The 21,171-nt window shown below is 33.7% G+C and overlaps 1 protein-coding gene across 12 annotated transcripts in view; it reads right to left on the reverse strand.

Moving 5' to 3' along the window:
* The window catches only part of KHDRBS2 (KH RNA binding domain containing, signal transduction associated 2), a 631,237-nt gene that overhangs the window by 379,981 nt on the left and 230,085 nt on the right, over nt 1-21,171 (reverse strand). For all 12 annotated transcript variants that reach the window (XM_017957975.3, XM_017957976.3, XM_017957970.3 and 9 more), the window contains exon 3: nt 8,649-8,765. In XM_017957975.3, coding sequence (XP_017813464.2) covers nt 8,649-8,765 — 117 coding nt within the window. The remainder of the gene's footprint in view (nt 1-8,648; nt 8,766-21,171) is intronic.

The raw sequence follows: 21,171 nt of genomic DNA on the forward strand, positions 1-21,171 counted from the left end.
CTATGGATGTTTTAATCAGTGCTTTCTATTAAATAAAATAACATGTACATATCTATATAGATACACAGGCAAACATACAAACACACACGCACGTGCACACACACATACCCCTCTAGAAATTATCAGTCTGCACTGATCACCATTAGAGGACAGCAGATATATATATATATATAAAATATATGTATTTATATAATTATATATTTATAATCATATATTATACACACATATATAATATATGTATATTAGATTATACGTATATTATATATTATACATATACATAATATATAATGTATATTATATTATACATATATAATATATATTATATATAAATAATTTCATATAATTTTGAATTTCATTCAAAATTCATATATATGTATGGTGTATGGAGAGAGAGATTATCCGCTAAATAATATGTATGTGGTACTAAATATATATATGTGTATCTATTAATAGAATACAAATACATCTTTCTAAACAAAATTGCCTTTGGATTCTCTCATTTTTCTCTGATATAACAATCTGATCTAAGTAAATCATGTCAATGGGTACATATATTCCCAGTAATCTTGGTCTAGGTGTTGCATAAACTGATCTCATATCTAAATTCTTCCTTCAATAAAATGTGAGAAATGACTAATGACATAACAAACTCAGTTAACAGTCTCCTCACAAAAACACCATATTGAACATTTTGTTGACCAAGACAAATCTTTAACAATCTAAAATATTCAAAAGGAGAGACTAAGTAATAAAAACTCTCCCAGTCTTGGTCTGAGGCAGTACTTTCTGTGTGGTGCCATTTACTTTCCCTTTTGGGATCCATCTAGCATCCCTGATAAAATGCTAGAACACTTGCTTTGTGAAGTTGTAGTAAAATTAAGAAGACTTACAGAGAAATTGGAATCACCTGCCCAATTAACCTTGCGTCTTGTGACATTAAATCAGACATCCAAAAACAGAAAGACTTTAAACCAGCTTTATGACTAACCTAATGCTTTTAAAACTAGAGCTTTCTATTTTTGATGTCTAGTATCTCATAAAAAGTCTCTACCAAGAAGAAATGTTTAAATTGCCTCTCTTGGAAGCCTTTTCTTTGACAAGTTTTAAATAAAATGTTGACATGCGCTTTAATTATTTGATGGTAGGAGAGGCAAATTCAAAATAAGTTGTAAATACAATACAATAAAAAACAAAACAGAACAAAACTAAAAACAAACACCCAACACACACACATGCACGCATGCACACGCATGCACACACACATCCCTCTAGAAATGATCAATCTGTGCTTATCGCCATTAGAAGGCAGCAGAAATGCAAAAAGAGAATATAATTTTACATATAAAGTAGTAGTAATGTGTTCGAGTTATTTATTGTTGCATAACTAACCATGATACATTTAGTGGTCTAAAATAACGATTTTAATATTATTATTATGTACATGGTTTCTGTGGGTCAGAAATTTAGGTAGTGTACCATGAATATAGCTTGCATCTCTGCTCCAGGATTTTTTGGGCCATGGATAGGAAGACTTGAGCAGCTGATCACTCAAATGGCTAAGGACTGGAATCATTTGGAGAATTCTTTACTCGCATGTGTAAACCCTGCACTAAGATGACTCAAAGGCTGGACTGAAGTAGGACTGCCCACTGGCACCTATACATGGCCTTTCTATGTAATTTTGGCTTTCTTCACAGTAAGCAGCATCAGGATTTTCAGAATCTTTGCAAGGCAGCTTTAAACTCCAAGAGAGTGTTTCTGCAAATGAGAAAGAAGGTGCACAGCTTCTTCCAATGTAGCCCCGAAAATCACAAACCACCATTACTCTCTGCATTCTATTGGTTACAAGCAAGTCACTGAAACTATTGAGATTCAAGGGGAAGAGAACTGGACCCTATTCATCTCTCTCTAAGAGAAATGTCAAATAATTTGCAACCATTTTCAAAAGTTCCACAGAATGTGAAATTTAAAATACTATCCAGAATATTTTATGTTTTGGTTATATATTTTGGTTATATTGCATTTGTACTTTTACTATAATATTTTTAGGCTGAGCACAGTGGCTCACACTTGTAATCCCAGCACTTTCTGAGGCTGAGGCGGGCGGATCACCCGAGATCAGGGGTTCAAAACCAGCCTGGCCCACATGGCGAAACCCCGTCTCTACTAAGTATATGAAAATTAGCAGGGCATGGTCATGGGCGCCTGTAATCCCAGCTACTTGGAAGTCTGAGGCAGGAGAATCGCTTGAACCCACGAGGTGGAGGTTGCAGTGAGCCGAGATCATGCCACTTCACTCTAGCCTGAGCAGCAAGAGTGAGATTCCGTCTCAATAAAAAAAGAAAAAAAAAAAATTCAGATCAGCAGTAAAGCTTATGATCAAAAATAATAGACCATCCTCAGTGGTAGAAAGGAACTACATCATTATAATTCTGGTTTATAAATGTAAAATGTCTAAAAATTTCTATTTTCACACATTCTTTTTTAATAGCTTAATAAATAAAAATGTCTTGCAATATGGTAGGAGAGACCCCGATTCTATGATTCCCTCATTTCACTCTTCTAGGGAAATAAGAGCACAGTACAAATAATGAGTGACAAGTGACAATGAGGAAAAGCTACTATACAAGTAGCATTAATAAAATGTTTTCTGTGTATTAAACTTGGTTTATGGCTGTGACATTAGGTCCCTGAAAGTTTCCAAGGAGCAGGTCTTAATTACAAAAATTAAAAGGAATTTGTCTAGATGTGAATAAAATCAGATGAGAGGAAATTAATGATTTAAGATAATACATAACTTTGATTCAAAATTCATAAAACATTACTACCTCATACTCTGTCATTGAAGCTTATGAAGAAATAGAGCCCAGATAACTTTATGGCTTTATTTTTTTTTTTCATTCTAAGGTCACAGGCACACTACACTGAATGATAAATTATTCATACATCAAAAGATGAAGATGTTAATTTGAAAAAACACAAATATAATGATATATTTCACTCTTTGACTCAAACCTAATTAGTTTAATTATTTGGTCATGTATATTCCAAATATAACACATACTGAAATAATCTATTGGTTCAACATTGCAACATAAGTTTCACTGTATTCCCACAAATATATATATTTTAACACAATGTTTCTTATCATAAGAGTTATGGTTCAGGTGGGATCTTTCAGTCTGTTACTCCTACTCTAAAATTCAAATCAGAGAAACGGAAAAGTTGATTGAATCAAATATAAACAAAATTCCATGTATCTGTATTTTATAATATTCTGCTTATGTGTCACAAACACAAATGATATTTAAGCAAGTTATTATGCTGATTCCTTTAACTGTGCTGGAAGTCAAAATGAGTTAGCCATTCTTTTCTTCAGAAGGCCAGTTGAGAAAGAAATGTTGTTGATTTGCTGTGCAGTTCATTAGAGACACAGCTAAAATGAAAGTCAGGGTGTCTGGGCTCTTGATTTTGTAGGATTATAAACTGCTTTGGTGTTCAAGATATTACAACGTTGAAACAGGAGTGTATGTAACACAGCCTGACTGACAAGCAGTGAGCATGACTTCACTCCTTCAGGATTTGAGAGACTATCACGCTGTTTGATGTTAGGCAGAGCCCAGAAGCCAGATGAGAGACGGCTGTTGCTAGGTTCACACTCACATTGCCCACTAGGCAGCCACATCTCTTTGAAGGTTTTTTGTTGATTTTATTGTTGATGAAAATCAATTTGCCATGAAATCAGAAAGAATTTACTAAAGTAGTCATCACAAAATGCAGAAGCAATATTCTAAAATAGAAACTGCATGTTATTACTGCATCAAAGACAGAAAAGCTTGCCTTGAGAAGTATTACATATTTTTCAAATTAAAGTCCACCAAACAGCACTGTACTTTTAACACAGAATCATGAAACTGCTTTAATACCCCATTTCGTAATTTCAGCCAAGCTTATTAACAGAAATGCCAAAATACCTGGCATTACAACATAATTTATTCACAACATGTCCATTTGTGATTTCCATTTAAGGACAATAGGTTAGTCTGAGAAATTTGCTTTCAAGCTTTCCTATTTTCCTTACTCTTGTCTGGGTGTCTTCAGCTGTTGTCTGATTTTCTGTAACTCCTCTAGCCCTTTCTCTTAGAGATAATATGTTCGTTTGCCGCCGTTTTCAAAAATAAGCTTGTAGAACCACTGCTTCCTCTGTTCTCCTTCACCAGTCTTTGCCATCAACACCACCAAAAATAGCAACACTCTATCTGAAGCTACAGTAAGTTACCCTGAAGATTGCTCAGAAGCAACTGCCAGTGAAACCGGCAGCTGTGTGGTTGTTTAGAACCAGCTGGCCATATGGTATATGAAGACTTAGGCTTTAAAGAACTTTCTAAATTGCTAGTTAATTTCCTGAGGTATTTTGAAATATTGCATACATACTGTATATTTTCCTTTCTAGATTTCTCTAAGAATACTTTTTCTTCTCACAATTTAAAATGTAGCTTCTGTGAAAGCATTCCTGGCTGGTCTTAAGTAGGATGTGAGTTCATATGTTGTGGGATCTGACCAATACAGGAAAGAAATCATGACTGTATGGTAGGATTTTGCTACTGGTGCTACCTTGAGTATTACTATATTTTACTTTGTTTTGTTTTCTTTTTCTGCTTACAGATTTATTTGCTAGGTATAACTAAACCTCCGGCTGAGGCAGGAGGATCACTTGAATCCAGGAGTTCAGGACCAGCCTGGGCAACAAAATGAGACTCCATCTCTACAAAAAATAAAATAAAATTAGCCAGGTGTGGTGGTATTCACCTGCAGTCCCAGATACTTGGGAGGCTGAGGTGGAAATATCACTCGAGCCCTGAGCCTGGCGGTGGGTCAAAGTTGCAGTGAGCTGTGATTGCACCACAATAGTACCACTGCACTCCAGCCTGGGCAACAGAAGGAGACACTGTCAAAAAAAAAAAAAAAAAAAAAGAGAGAGAGAGAGAAAAGAAAAAGAAAAAGAAAAAAAGACATACATCATGTAGTATCTTAGCAGCATACTCAACATAGAAAAGCAATCTGCATTATCATGTCTTAGAAAGATGAAGCAAACATGTTATTAAACAGTATATTCTGCAAAGTCACCTAACTGTGAAACCACAGAGGAGAGTGCTGGCCCAGACCTTGTAAAGCACACAAGGAGCCCCTCATGTGGCTTCGGTTATTTAGTTTTTCCGTTGGATAAAAAGATTGGCAGTTGCATGTTGAACTTCTTAATACTTGCTGATCTAAATTATAAACATGGCTAATCTTTGTAAAGTCAGGCAAAGTTGAGAAGAGGGTTGTGAGAGGCCTGACTAAAGTTTGGTCAAGGAGAGTCCTTGTCAACATACATACCCATACATATTTGTGTGTATGTATGTGTGTGTCCTTGGACATATTACATTTCAATGCCTGTTACATCCACATTGACATGTTGAGTAGGTAAATATATAAATTTAGAATCTAGCACTTAAGGGGGAGACTGGAGGCTGGACATAAATTTGAGGTTCAGAGCACATTAGTGCTATAAGAACATGGAGGAAACAAAGAAATCTGAAGACTAAGTCTGGGCTTGGAGGTCTGGAACAGGAGGATCCAGTCACAGAGCTGAGGAGGGGAATGAAGTCGAGCCAGTGATCGCAAATAACTTTTCGGGAGTTTTACTATAAAGAAATCAGATGGTAGCCAAAGGGCAATAAGTAGAGTTATTAAATGAATATATGGCTATAGTTGTTATAATAGTTTTAGATATAGCTATGGTTATACATAAAGTACAGATTCTCCCTCAGGGCTTTCACACTTGGCATTCTCTCTCCTTTTTGATATTTCTGTTTGGCTTGTTCTCATCTTCCAGTGTTCTTTCTAACTCATCACTGTACCAAAATTTGCTCCCATCACAACTAACTTCTGTTCCCTCCTTCTGTTTCATTTAAATCCATAAAAGCTATCAATTCTTTTTTTTTTGAGACAGAGTCTGTTCCTGTCGCCCAGGCTGAGTGCAGTGGGCTGGATCTCAGCTTCACTGTAAGCTCCACCTCCCGGGTTTAGGGCCATTTCTCCTGCCTCTCAGCCTCCTGGAGTAGCTGGGACTACAGGCGCCTGCCACCTCGCCCGGCTAGATTTTTTGTATTTTTAGTAGAGACAGGGCTCCCACCGTGTTAGCCAGGATGGTCTCGATCTCCTGACCTCGTGATCTGCCCGTCTCAGCCTCCCAAAGTTCTGGGATTACAGGCTTGAGTCACTGCACCCAGCCTCAATTCTTAAAAGTATAAAATTTATTCATGTATTTATTATCTGTCTTTCCCATTGGAATGTAAACTCTAAGAGAGTAAAACCTTGTATTCATTAATATAAACTAGAACTGTGAATTACACAAAATATGTTCAATAAATAATTAAAGCATGAATATATACCAGTTTGTATGGTTGTGTGTATGCACACATACACATTTTTATTGCACAATCTCATGTGAGTTATTTAATAATTAGAAAAAATATGTAAAATCTTCTTTCCTGTTCATGTCCTGATGCAAAAAGGCAAAATAACAGCATCATAATCAATAATTTACCAAGGATTTATTTTTTATTTTAATCAAGTGTTTACTAAGGTAAATTTTTCATATCCATGCCTGTGATTTTATTTCAGCTAGGTGTCCAATACTTTAGAAAGTTAAGACCTTATCATTCAAAAGCAAGCAAGTGGAACAACAACAACAACAATAAAAAACGAATGAAAAAAAGGTCTTATCTAGATTCTAAAAAAATATTTTGCAATGCAATATATTATTATTATTTAATATGTTTATTTTATTTAATTTGGTAAAAAGTGAAAACGCTCAAATCATAGTCAAACATGATGGATCATGCAAAGAGTATTAAGAAACTGAATTGTAAGTAACAGGTAATATGAGTAAATTAAACCTAATGGGATCTTAATAGAAGCAAATTTGTTTCCTATTGGATTTTCCAATACTTTTGCTGGTAGCTAACATGCTCATAGGGAAAAAGAAATCTAGTTTAAAACTTTATGAACAGGAAAAAATGTACAAATATATGAGAATAGAAAATATGCATCCATCTGTTTTAAAAGATATAGAAATACCACATGGAGATTCTGCATGTGCAAAGCTAACTAGAACAGTTCTCCATCCTGGAGATAAACAGATACAGTAAAATGTGTTAAGTGATAAAAGAGGACTTAGGAGTTCAGGGAAGCCATGCTGGGGAGACAATGACAAATTTAAATCTTAAAGAATGTGTGAGACTATAAGAACGCACAATAGGAAATTTATAATATAAGAGCATGAAGTATTTGGGAAATTCATAACAAAAACAATATTAAAGAATAGATGAAAGTACAGGCATAGATTATTATGTGTCATTTTCTCCTCCTATATAAAGAAAATCTAAACTTGTGGCAGAGACAAAAGCTTATCTCATGTCTAGATGCTGGTGCGCTCACCTCTTAAATACTTACAATATTTAAGTGTCGTCAGAGATATCTAGAGGCAGGAGGGTTGGCAAGAATGTAGTTGTTGCTGAAATTGTACACAGTATAGAGTAATCAAAAGTTATCCCAAAGAAAGGGCTAGTAAAAATCATTCCTTCTGTGACTTTCTACAGTTGACTATTGAACCATTCTGAGAAAGCGCCTAAATAGAGAGTTTTGCCCAGACTCCCAATGTAGACTTATTACAGTAAAGATACTTTATGTATGATATATTCACCAGCTCAGTGACATTTCACCCTATAAATTTCCTCATTTAATATGTCTCATTAACGCAGATACAGGACTCCTGAGCAATTTTCTAAGGATTCTTATAGTCAAAAATAAATATTTGAACATTTCATTCTCCGTAATAACATTACCAAGTCATAAGAGTGTGGTCTGGTCAAATGATATTACCAAACACATCCAGCCTTTCCCAGTGAATTCTCAAAGATCCTTTTGGAATAAATCTCTACAAATTGTCATTTCTCCCAAACACTGAATTCTAACACTGAGAAAATTGCTAACACTTTATAAAATAAGAAATAATGTAGTTCAGATGTGAAATAAATCATTTCAAACATCAAATTTGATATATCTCTTAGCTTATTGTTCTTTTGGGGGTCAGGTGAGTTGTTTAATATCATTGAAACATTTCAAGAAATAAGCAGGATTCTTTTAGATTTGCAGATAAGTATTTGAAATTGCTTCAGGTAAGATGATCTAAGTGAAATAGAGCAGAGAGATTAAATGAGAGAATGATACAATGGATGTGATTAGGTGATATGATTGAAGAAAGAAAAAGGAACTAGCCAGGGAATTAAAGAAAATGAACACAGACATATAGAAACATCCTACAGAGGACACAGAAAAAGTGAAACGATTTGATAGCAACCTACACAAAGGACTAAAGAAAATGAAAATACAGAATATACTTCTGAAAAGAAAAAGAAGGGAGGCCAATAATTGATTTTTAGGAAGACAGCAGAGATAGCAGAAAGTGACACAGGGTGATCCCAGGAGACGGAAATCACAGGAAATGGTAAAAGAGCGGTTCAGGCGTGCTTGTAAATTTGGCCATCAGTGTTATAGGTAACCTCCTGAATGTGTTAAATGTCAGATTCAAAGTTCAGTACCTTGGCTTTATCTCTCATTGATCCTTTGCCCAGGATAGACATTTTAGCACCTGTTTCTTCCTGTAGCCTCTTCAAGGAGTTTCCTCTTGGTCCAAGCAATTTCCCCACAAAATTGAACTAGGAAACAAAATCAATAGAATGTCTGTTTTAAGGTACAATAAAGTGATTACTTGCACCAAGAATAATTGATGGGTTATAGGTTTTTCAAACTTTACCACTGAGAAGAGAGTCATGCCATAAACACACACACACCTCCCAAACCATTTCAGATATCTAATCTAACACTCATTTTAAAAGCTATATCTCTTCTTAAAACAATGCCTAAGTCAAAAGTATGTTGAAAATATCATTTACATATATAATCAAATGAATCATTTATTAAGGAAAGAAATTAAGGAGAATCATGCTGGTTTACAGAATTTCTAAAGGCTTCTTCTCTCAAATTATATTATTGAAATAAGAGATGATTTTAACATAAGTCTATAAACCTGCAAAATTGTAAAAGTTTGCAATCAATATTTTAAAATTGATATTTAAATTGATATCTAAAATAAAATTTGATATTCAAGTTTGTTAGGCACTGTCTGGTGTCCATAACTTTCTATTACAACTTTCATAATCAGGAATAAAGGGACTCAATTATTCTTTAATCTTACATTGTCTCTATTAAAGAGTTGTTTTAGGATTAGTAAATAAAAGATGTGAGCACATAAAAGTTTAAAAACAGTACTTATAGAGCATATATACAAAACACTTTGTCTAAATGAAAAATTCTGGGGTTCCACACAATTTGCTTAATCATCTTGAAAAATGAATAAGAGCAAGTGAACTAAGAGCAGTTATGAAAGCATTTATGTTAGCTACTAAAGGAACATTACCAAACTGAATGACCAAGGTAATAATTTGTGCCATAATTCATTGAATAAATTAAAAAATACAAAGAACATAGAATGCACCAAAAACTATCTTGAGAACACAAAGAATAATGATAAGCACGACTAAGTAAAATTGCTTTCTATATCACATTTTTCCCTCCCTCCCTCTCTCTCTCTCTCTTTCTTTCTTTCTTTTCTTTCTTCCCTTTCTTCCTTTCTTTCTTTCGCCATAATCCCTCAGTAAGAAATACACCACAGTTAATGATATAAAACTCAGGTTTTTTTCCCAAGTCCAGGATAAAAAGACAGATATCTGTTCTTACCACATTTATTCAATTTTGTACTGGAGTATGGATTGTTGTATGTATAGGTAAATAGACATGGGATAGTATAATGCCCAAAAAGACTATACATAGGTGGTTGATTTATTTTCAGCAAAAGTGCCAAAGCAACCAAATTTGAAAAGTAAAGTGTTTTCAACAAATGGTACTGAAACAATTAAATATCTGTATGAAAAAGAACAAAACAAAACAAAAAAGGAAACAAAAAACAACCTTTCATGACCTCTTTCACACTTAGGCAAATCTTATTTTGAGATTGATCATAGAACTATATGTGACAACTAAAATTATAAAGATTCTAAGAAGAAAGCATTAGAAAATCCTTTGTGAACCTAGGCTAAGAAGAGATTACTTAACGAGGAAGCAGAGAACACTAAAAAAAAAAAAAAAAAAAATCCCTAATGACTAGTGATGATGAGCTTTTTTACATATGTTTGTTGGTAACATAAATGTCATCTTTTGAGAAGTGTCTGCTCATACACTTCACCCATTTTTTGATGATATTTCTTTTTTCTTGTAAATTTGTCTTTTATATTCCTTGTAGATTCTGGATATTAGAACTTTGTCAGACAGGTAGATTGCAAAAATGTTCTCTCGTTCTGTAGGTTGCCTGTTCACTCTGATGATAGTACCATCTTATGCCAGTTAGAATGGCAATTATTAAAAAGTCAGGAAACAACAGATGTTGGTGAGACTGTGAAGAATTAGGCAAGCTTTTACACTGTTGGTGGGAGTGTGAATTAGCTCAACCATTGTGGAAGACAGTGTGGTGATTCCGCAAGGATCTAGAACCAGATATACCACTTGACCCAGCAATCCCATTACTGGGTATACACCCAAAAGACTACAAAGCATTCTACTATAAAGACACATGCACACATGTTTATTGAAGCACTGTTTACAATAGAAAAGACTTGGAACCAACCCAAATGCCCATCAATGAGAGACTGGATAAAGAAAATATGGCAGCACATATACACCATGGAATGCTATACAGCCTTAAAAAAGGATGAGTTCATGTCCTTTGCAGGGACATGGTTGAAGCTGGAAACCATCATTCTCAGCAAACTAACATAGGAACAGAAAACCAAACACCGCATGTTCTCACTCATAAGTGGGAGTTGAACAATGAGAACACATGGACACAGGGAGGGGACCATCACATACCAGGGCCTGTGGGGGTAAGGGGAGGAATATCATTAGGAGAAATGCTTAATGGAGATGATGGGTTGATGGGTGCAGCAAACCACCATGGCATGTGTATACGTATACCTAGGTAACAAACCTGCAGATTCTGCACATGTATCCCAGAACTTAAAGTAAAAAAAAAAAAAAAAAAAAAAAAAATGAGAAAAAAAAAATTCCTTCTGATGCAAACACTCATTTAAATATTGAATAGATAAGCCACAGGCTGAGAGAAAACACTCCTTACTTCTGAAAAATGATTAATACCTATAATCTATAAAGAACTCCATCAAATCAATGGTAAATCACACACACACGTATACACATACCTCGGAATGGCTAAAACTAAAAGAAAACTCATGGTATATGCTGAAGAAGATGTGGAATTACTAGTGCAATTGCTGTTGGCAGTTTAAAATGATACAGTAGTATCATTTTAAGATTTGGCAGTTATTTATAAAGTTAAACATACAGTTCCACTATGATCCAGTAATTCAACTGCTAAGTATTTATCCAAGGGAATTAAAAACATATGTTCATAAAAACAACTTGCACGTGAATGTTCATGACATTTTATTCACAATCACCATTAAGCCAAATGTAAACAAGTGCTCGTCCTAGAAGAACGGATAAACAAGTTTATACATAAACAGAAAGGAACTAGCCACTGATTGACATAACAACCTGGGTGTATCTAACAGACATTTGAGAAGCCAGATATAAAAGAATACATCATGTTAGATTCCACTATTACAAAATTCTAGCAGCAAAAATAATATATGGTGTTAGAGTTCATAAGAGTGGTTGTATGCTGGGAACAGAGCCTGGTGTTGAACTGGCTGGAAAGTGGCATGAAGCAAACATCTGGGGTGACAGAATTGCTCTATATTTGTTGGAGGTAGAGGTATACTTTTATTAAAATTTATCAAGCTGCACTCTTAGGAACTATTATTTCATTGTATGCAAATAGCATTTCAATTGAGAATGTGAAAAACAAAATGAAAGAATAAAAACTCATGTAAAAATATTTTTGAAATAACATCAGAGTTTCTGTTATTACATTTAGGTCTCATCCATTTTGGGTTAATTTTTGCATATGATATATGATAAAGGTCCAATTTCATTCTTTGCATATAGAAATCCAGCTTTTTTTTAGCACAATTTATTGCAAAGATTGTCCTTTCCTCATTGTGTTCTATTGGTGCCCTTGTAAAAAAAAAAAAATCAGTCCACTGTATATGTTTAGATTTATTTTTGAGAAAACATAGGTTCAAAACCTCTGAAGGTTGGCCTTGGTAAAGAATTTTTGGATGTCATACCAAAAGGTCAAGCCACAAAAGCAAAAACAAATAAACGGGACTACATTAAACTAAAAAACCCCTTCACAGTAAAGGAAACAATCACCAAACTGAAACAACAGCCTCTGGGATTGGGAAAAAAAATATTTGCAAAGCACACATCTACTAAGGGGTTATTATTCAAAATTTATAATGAATTAAGACAATTCAATGGAAGAAAAACATTTAAAAATGGGCAAAAGATCTGAATAGACACTTAATAAAAGAAATCATAAAAATAAACAACAGGTATATGAAAAGATGCTCAACATCATTAATCAAGAAAATGCAAATCAAAACCACTATGAGAGACCACTTCACACTTATCAGGATGGCTGTTTCAAAAAAGTCAAAAGATATCAAATTTTGACATGAGTGAGAAGAAAAGGGTAGACTGCCCATGGGAATGTAGATTGGTATATCCATTACAGAAAATTCTATGAAGGTTTCTAAATAAATTAAAAATAGAACTACTATATGACCCAACAATCCCTCTCCTGGGCATATAACCAAAGGAAATAAAAGTCACCTTGTGAGGATACCTGCACTTTAATGTTTATTGTAGCATTATTCATGATACTAAAGATATGGAAACAATCTAAGCGTCCACTGACAGACAAATGGAAAAATAAACAATATAGTGGAATATTATTCAGCCTGAAAAACAATGAGAACTTGCCATTTTTCCCACAATGTGGATGAGCTTAGAGGACAATATGTTAAGTGAAATAAGCCAGACACATAAAGAAAAATAGGGATGATCTCATTTATATATGGAATCTGAAAAAAAATACTGAGAAAATGAAACCGTTTACCAGGGTTGGGGTGGAAATAAGGAGATGTAAGTCAGAGGATAAAATGTAGGAGATATGTAGGATGAACAAGTCTAGAGACAGAGTATACACTGGCAGTCCTCAACCTTTTTGGCACCAGGGACCAGTTGCATGGAAGACAATTTTTCCACTGGTGGGGGTGGAGGACGGTGGGGGTGTTTTGAAATGGAACTGTCCACCTCAGATGATCTAGCATTAGATTCTCATAAGGAACACACAGGCTAGATCCCTGGCATGCGCAGTTCACAATAGGGTTCCATTTCTGTGAGAATCTAATGCCAGGGTTGATCTGACAGGAGGTGGAACTCAGGCGTTAATGCTGGCTTGCTAGCTGCTCACCTCCTGCTATGTGGCCTGGTTCCTAACAGGTCACAGACCAGTACAGGTCTGCAGCCCAGGGACTGGGGACCCCTGGTGTACACCATGTAGACTATAGGTAATAAAATTGTTCTGTATTTGGATTTCATCCTAAATAAGTAGATTTTGGCTGCACTTGCCAAAAAACTAAAAAAAAAACGGGTAACTGTGAGATGATGGATATGTCAGTTTGCTTCACTACAGTAAACATTTTGCTCTCTATATGTATCCCATTACATCATGTTGTATACCTTAAATATATATAATAAAATGTATTAAAAAATAAAATCAGCATAAAATCATAATGAAATGTACTACAAAGAAATACCAGTCCCATTAGTTGCACAAAGGGACCTCTTTAGTCTTATAGGAAATATATCATTCCAATCTATGCGCCAGAGAAAAAAAAAACGGAGAAATATCCAATAACTCAACAGGAGAATATAACCTTCATACCAAAACCAAATCAGAAAAGGAAATATACAGACCAAAGCCACTCATTAAAGAAAAAAAAAAAATAATAACATGAAAAAACCCACTTGGCAAAATAGTAGCATAGCCAAGGCCTGTTGTATGTACAAAATACATCATGATTGAGTTGTATTTATTGATGACAGAAAAACATCAAACTCAAAAATACCAAATCATCCAAAGTGGTATCTCCACCAAGAATGCTTAAGACTATGAAAAGAGAAAATTTCACACAATCCTGGCTAAGGACAGGTTATTGACAGAATATGTGGTACCTACTTTCAGAATTTTCTATTCTCTGTCTTGATTCTTGTGACACATTTCCCAACACTTCTATTTCAATAGTCATTTTATTTCTAAGCAATAATCAAATTGAAACCAAACTGTGAAGCTGCAAAAGAATCATGCCCTTAAATTCTTTTACACACTCTAACTATTAAAATAGAACATGAAGAGCCAGTAGAATGAAGATGTTGTATAATCAGAAACTGAGTTTCACAAAGTGAGAGAAAGTTAGCTTTTATGAGCTTTTATGAGCAACATTAACAATAAAAAAGTATTTTAAGTAAGCAACCTTTCTTTTAATGTGTGTGTTGTAAAATTTATAAAAGTACAATCTACCATTTGTCCTTGCTCAAAAGTATTTACTTGTCACAGTTTAAGTCTATTTATGTGATTCTATCCCTTCCACAATTTCTGGAGTTTTTGGAGACAACACTCTGGAAAGGCTCAGAAGGCTTTCATGGAAAACCATGAAAGATCAGATACCATTTCTATGTCAGATAAAGCATTAGAAGTAATCACAAAGCTGGTTACATATTTCTGATGCTGTTCTTAGTTCTTGGAAATTTATTTTAAGATAAACTGAAACTAGTCAACACAAAAGTTGTTCTAATAAGATTTTTTCCATCTACTTTCAACCTATGCTCAGTTCCCCTTCAAACAAAACCAATTGACATAATCATGACAGGTGAATTATCAGTTCACAGTCAGCAATTGGTTCTAACCTCTTCTTAAAAGTAAACCTCTTTTGAAGACAGAAAACAAATCAAACACTACACACCAGTGTCTTTAATATTTAACGATAATTTAGTAACTTAGGAATGTCTAAGATTCTTAAGGCTTAACAGAGTGAATACAGCTGTGTTTTCAGTGCATTAAGTATCTTCAAATAATTTCCAGGTATTTTATTCACATGTGTGTTAAGACAATTAAATTTGTATAAGTCAAATTCATTTATGCTTGTCATTAAACAGTTGTTTTATAATAACATGTCTATTAAAAAAAGTCTTTTGGGCAATTTTAATCATTTTTGACTTTTTTTCTAAAAGCAAATATTTAAATTGTGTTACAAGTAAAATAAACCAAAATAATGTATTTCAATGGATTTGAAAAGCAACAAAATGTAATGGGTGGCAAAACAAGTGCTTATCATAAGTGTCAGGCCATTTTAAGAAAAATATTTTAGAGACATTTTTAAGATAGTTTAGCCAAGAACAGTTTAAAATTAAGTCACATCAATAATATTTGGCATATACATTTTAAAATTCTTCATGATATTATTTCATTAATACTCACATTAAAAAAACCGTTTCTTTTTTTACACATGGCATTTTTCTGGTCACATGTTTATAAACTAATTCCATCAACTCTGTGCTTTCTCTAAGAAGATAGGCAATCCACCTACTCGTATTTCACTTTGTGTGGGCACTGAAACTGTATCTGCTATGTGATGCAAGGCCAGTGTTTTTCACTGGCATCACCTGTGAGCAATTCCTGACCTGCCAGTCTTTCCTGCAGAGAGAAGGCTTCATTTTTCATTTGATACAGCTGTTTTTGAATTCCTTCATTCCTTGACACTCAAATTCCTTTTCTCCTAACACTTGAAAATATTGGAATGCTACTTTCATGTCCATCACATTCCTGATTTGGGAATGGATCCCCTTTTTAATCAGTAGGAATTCACAGAGCGACTGTTCTGTGCTTTGGGAACTCAACATTAAATCATACTTTAGTGCTCTATCCTTGTGTTTGTTGCCATTAAAACAAATTAAAGCTATTTGGGGCAGATTGCACTAAGTGAGACCATAGTCACAGATCAAAAATATTCTTCTTGTATAAATAGAGAGGAAATGACAACACTTCAGGTATTCATAGTAGCAATCATCAAAAAACATTGGTGAGCAAGGGACTGAAGTTTTACTAGAATAGAGTAGAACATTGTTTTATTCTACTGCGAAAACATCAAGCTATGCCTGTAAAATTAATTTCATTTGGAATTTACAGAGGTTTCTACCAAAGAAAACTAATTCTAATGTAGCAAAATAGACAATGATGAGTATTGAAGAAAACAGAGAAGAAAAGCAGAGTGATTTAGAATTGACCATTAAAGTGAATATCAATATATTACCACAAATATAATTTTATTCAATAGATACATTTATATAAAATAAAATATTTATGTAAAATTCATATAAAAATCAATTCAGTCACTCACTAGTAACCACATTTTCTTAACACCTGAGACTCAGTAAATTTATGAAAGAACCAAACATAAATACCTCTTTCAGAAAACTTAGAACTCCACTGAGGGGAAAGGGGCTGTACATAAACAATTAAATTGTAGTTTAAACAAAAAAACTAATAGTGCCATAGAAGAAGTACAGATTAAGTGCTATGAGAATTCAAAGGAAGAAAAAATTTATTTCCATATAGAAAAGTTAGAAAGTTTTTTTGTGTGTTGAGCACTGAGCACTGAATAGGGAGCTGGAAGCTGGGCATGGAAAAAGGCAGTGACAGACACAAGTTCCAAAAAGGGAAAACATATGGGACAGATGCAGTGAAGCAGGAAAAAGCTAAAGATGGCAGAGCCCACTAGAAGTCGCTTGGTGTAAGCTCAATAAATGATAATGGGAACATGAAGCAGAATGATGACCACAGAAGAAAGAAAAGGAGATAAGGTGAGACTGAGGAAGTACCCTCAATAAGACATGGTAATTTATTATATTAAGTTGGAGGGAATATGAAGAGAGTAGTGTGAAGCAGTAATCAAAATAAATTCTAATCACAGGTGATTGGAAAGGTAGTGTACCATTAATACAATTACGGAATATAGGAACAAAAATGTTGGAGAAAAAATTGGAGTATATTCAATTTCAGATGCCTTCCAAGTGAAGAAACCTAGCAGTCATGTATGGGTAGACCTTGAGAGAGAAATCTAAGATGAAAATATATATGTAGTAATTTTCTATACAGGGGTACTATTTCAAGTCATGAAATTGCTAAGGGAGAAGGATAGCATAGGAGACAAATTTGAGGAACACGTATATTTGAAGAAAAAATAAGGAGGAAGGGTAAATAATTTCTAGAAGAATACAAAATTAAAAAAAAAAGGAAAAAAAATTATAAATCAGTTAATCAGCAAGTATGTATCATATGACAATTATGTGCCTAGCTATATGCAAGGTAAAGTCTAGAATTCTATGGGAATGTATAACCAGAATCAGCAGGAAACCCTCCCCAGAAAGGAAGCATTTCTCTAGCGTTTAAGATGTATGAGAAGTTGGGGCAGGGACAGGAGAGAAGGGCACTGATGGGGACTTTCCTGGCATAAGGAATAACATGTGAGAAACTCCAAGAGCATAACAAATTTGATAAATGGAAAGTAATTCATTTTGAAGGGGTGATACAGAAAAAAAATATTCAGGAACTTATTGACCCTGTTGAAAATTTGGATCTTTAGGTAAAAACAATGTAGCTCAATTGAAGGGTTTGAATTGAGGGATGGGCTTGGGGTGAGTGGGAAGTAGGCTGTGGTATGATTAACATTTACCTTTAAAGCTGACTTTAAATGTAAATTTAAAGTCTGACTGCAGTTTGAGGATTGGAAGACTACATAAAGAACTATAGAAATCTGGAAACAATCATGACAGCAAAGGCTATAGATTGGAGTAATTTTGAGTTTGAAAAAAAGTGAAATAATTCATTGGATTTGGCAATTAGGAAAAATGATGATTCTAGGCTAAGATACCAACCTTACAATACACTTAATCTCATAATTTGTATAACATTACAAAATGAAACAGTAAAGGTGTCTCTCTCTCCCTCTTTCTCTCTCTCTCTCTTTCTATATATATATATGTGTGTGTGTGTGTATATATGAACTAAAACAAATTTAAAAGAGAAATATCTACCAGAAGTATTAAAAACAATTGCTCTTGTCTGCTATAAGACCCAAAAATCTCACCTGGCATTGCTCTATTGAAGAAAACACTTGAATTTGAAGAATGTACACATAGTTGGATAATAAAATCCATTCATACTAAGTATGAAAATGTGGGTCCTTTCAAATCTGTTGATTAGATATATTCTGTGCTTAATCGATATATGCCCCAGATGTTTCAAAATAACATGGTCTATGTTAAAATCATATACTTTACAGAATGATCCATGTTTTACAGAAATAACAAAGAAATGAGAATATGTTGATAAAAATGATTCAACATGAATTTTAAGAATATCAACACATACATAATTCATGTACCATTCATTCTGCTATAAACAATTCTTTACTATGTTTCCGCATTATTGTGTATGTTAATCACATTTTTCTTTCATAGAGACGTCTAAAGAGAATTTGGTCATGTTTTAAATGAATTTCATCCTGTGTGGAGAATCTTTAAATGTGTTCAAAGACACGTCTTTGCCATATTTATGCAACTGTATTGGGCTACATTCTCCAAACTCAAGTTTGTATTTAAAAAGATTCATTTAACATATCATTGTTAAGTAAAAACTGTTACATTAACACACACCCCTAATCTTTATTATAACTACAGCTCAAAACCAAACTCTAATTTTTTTCAGCATATCCAATTGTCTGAATACAAATGTTTCTAGAGTGCTATACAGTTCATAAAATCATCTGTAGAGGTACAAGACTTAATGTACACTCAGTACAGTGAAATGTGGCTGCACAATTCTATTTTTATCTAAATCTTTGCCCTTTTAATACTTAACAGATATTTCTGTAGCCTTTCAAATAGTCATAAAACTAACATCTTAATGACAACTGCACTCTTATATTTTAGGATTTTGACTTTCTTTAAATGAGCCATAACGGAGCTATCAGATTTTTCATTATTGCATCAGATGAAATCTTGGCTTTCCAAGTAAATCTTTTATTTAAATGTCACATAACATAAGTCCCTTGTATGCTGTGCTTACATGTGCAAACTAGAGATGTTTGTTCTTTAAAGAAGTTTTCCATCTCTATATAATTTCATGAAATAAATACATATGCTTATGTTTGATAAGGACAAATTAATCCATCAAGAGGGGCTTACTGAGCATACATTATGTGATAGGTACTTTTCTAGGGGACATAGAAGCAAATGAAAGGAAAATCATTGGCTCTATGGAATTTACATTCTAAATACAAATTCATTTCCAACTGAAACATTTTTTTTTTTTTCCTGGATGTATCTAGATTATTCAAGGTTTGGGCTGCTTAAAAATTAACTATAGTATTGTTTATTATTTTCTTGCACACCATACAGACAGTTCTAACCATTATAAAAAAGATACGCCTCTAGTTTCCTAAGGTTAAATATTAATTCAGCAGTAGGAGTAAATTAAGAAGTTATTTTTGTAACTTAAGTTTTAAATTTTAACTTAACTTTAATCTTTTAAGGAACAACAGCAAATTGTTTAGCATCTGATTTAAATATTGTCAATCTGTTCAATTAGATAGAGAATTGGGGACTGAGCAGATTACTTAGGTTACTTTTTACCCAATTCCAGTTAGTATTCCTATCCGCTTTTCTGAAATGCTCAACTGAAACTGATATGGATCTGTTAGAAAACGAAACGGGGAGTCCAAATTTCTTAATACCCATTACGTTTTCCTTAAATACCCACTTAGTGGTTTTAGAAAATAGTAAAGGTACCACATATTCTAAAAGAAGTTTTTTATACCAGAAACAGAAATGCTCTATATTAAACTCAACGTGTCTCATGTTTGTACATGATTCTAGTAAGACAGTAGGCTCTGTCCAAACTAAAGACTGTCTTAAGAGCTCTGCTGATAAATTTAAATTGTCATGGCTGCTAACTCATCATTATATGATATATACCCTCAAGAAAGTCTCAGACTATTGGTTTGAATATTTTAAACATATGTATTGATATATAGTTTACATACCATAAAATTAATTCATTAAAAGTGTACAATCAATTTTTTAAGTATGTTCACAGGGTTATACAATCATTGCCAAAATCTAAGTTTAGAATGTTTAAGTCCTCTGTAAAAGAATCCCATACTTAATACTTAGTTACTACCCATTGGACCCCTACACTTAAACATCCATTAATCTACTTCCATCTCTATACATTTGCTTAGCTGTACCTAGTCTGCACATTTTATTTAAATATGGTCATACAACATGTGGCTTTTCCTTTAGCCTACTGTCTTTTAGGTTCATGCACGTGTTGGAACTTTATTTATTTATTGCTAAAAATATTCAATTATGTGGATTTAGTTTGTCTATTTATTTAACAGTGGACACTTGAGTTGTGTCCACATTGTGGCTATTATAATAATGTTGTTAGGAAATTTTGTGTACAGCTTTTTGTGTGAGTTGAATGCTTTTATCTCTTATGTTTAGAGTTAGAATTGCTGGATTATACGGGAATTCTAAGTTTAACATTTTGAAGAACCATCCAGTTGTTTTCCAAAGTGGCTGCAACATTTAACAATCCCACCTGTAATGCATGTGGGATCATTTTTCCACATCCTGGTCAACACTTGTAATTGTTGGTTTTTGGATTGTAGTAATCCTAGTTGGATGTGAAGTTGTTATGATTTGAAGTCGACTGATGGAAAATGATATTGAACATCTTTTCATATGTTTATCGACCATTTGTATACTTACCTGGATAAATGTCTATGCAGATTATATATCCAGTTTTAGCTTTTTTTTTTTTCTTACTGAGATATGAGTTATTTACATGTTCTGGCTATAAGACCCTTATCAGATACAAGATTTGCTAATATTTTCTTCTATTCTTTGGGCTGTGTTTTCATTTTCTTGATGACTGTCATTTATAGCATAAACTGTTTAAAA

The sequence above is a fragment of the Papio anubis genome, chromosome 6, assembly GCF_008728515.1.
Source record: "Papio anubis isolate 15944 chromosome 6, Panubis1.0, whole genome shotgun sequence".
NCBI classification, from domain to species: Eukaryota; Metazoa; Chordata; class Mammalia; order Primates; family Cercopithecidae; genus Papio; species Papio anubis.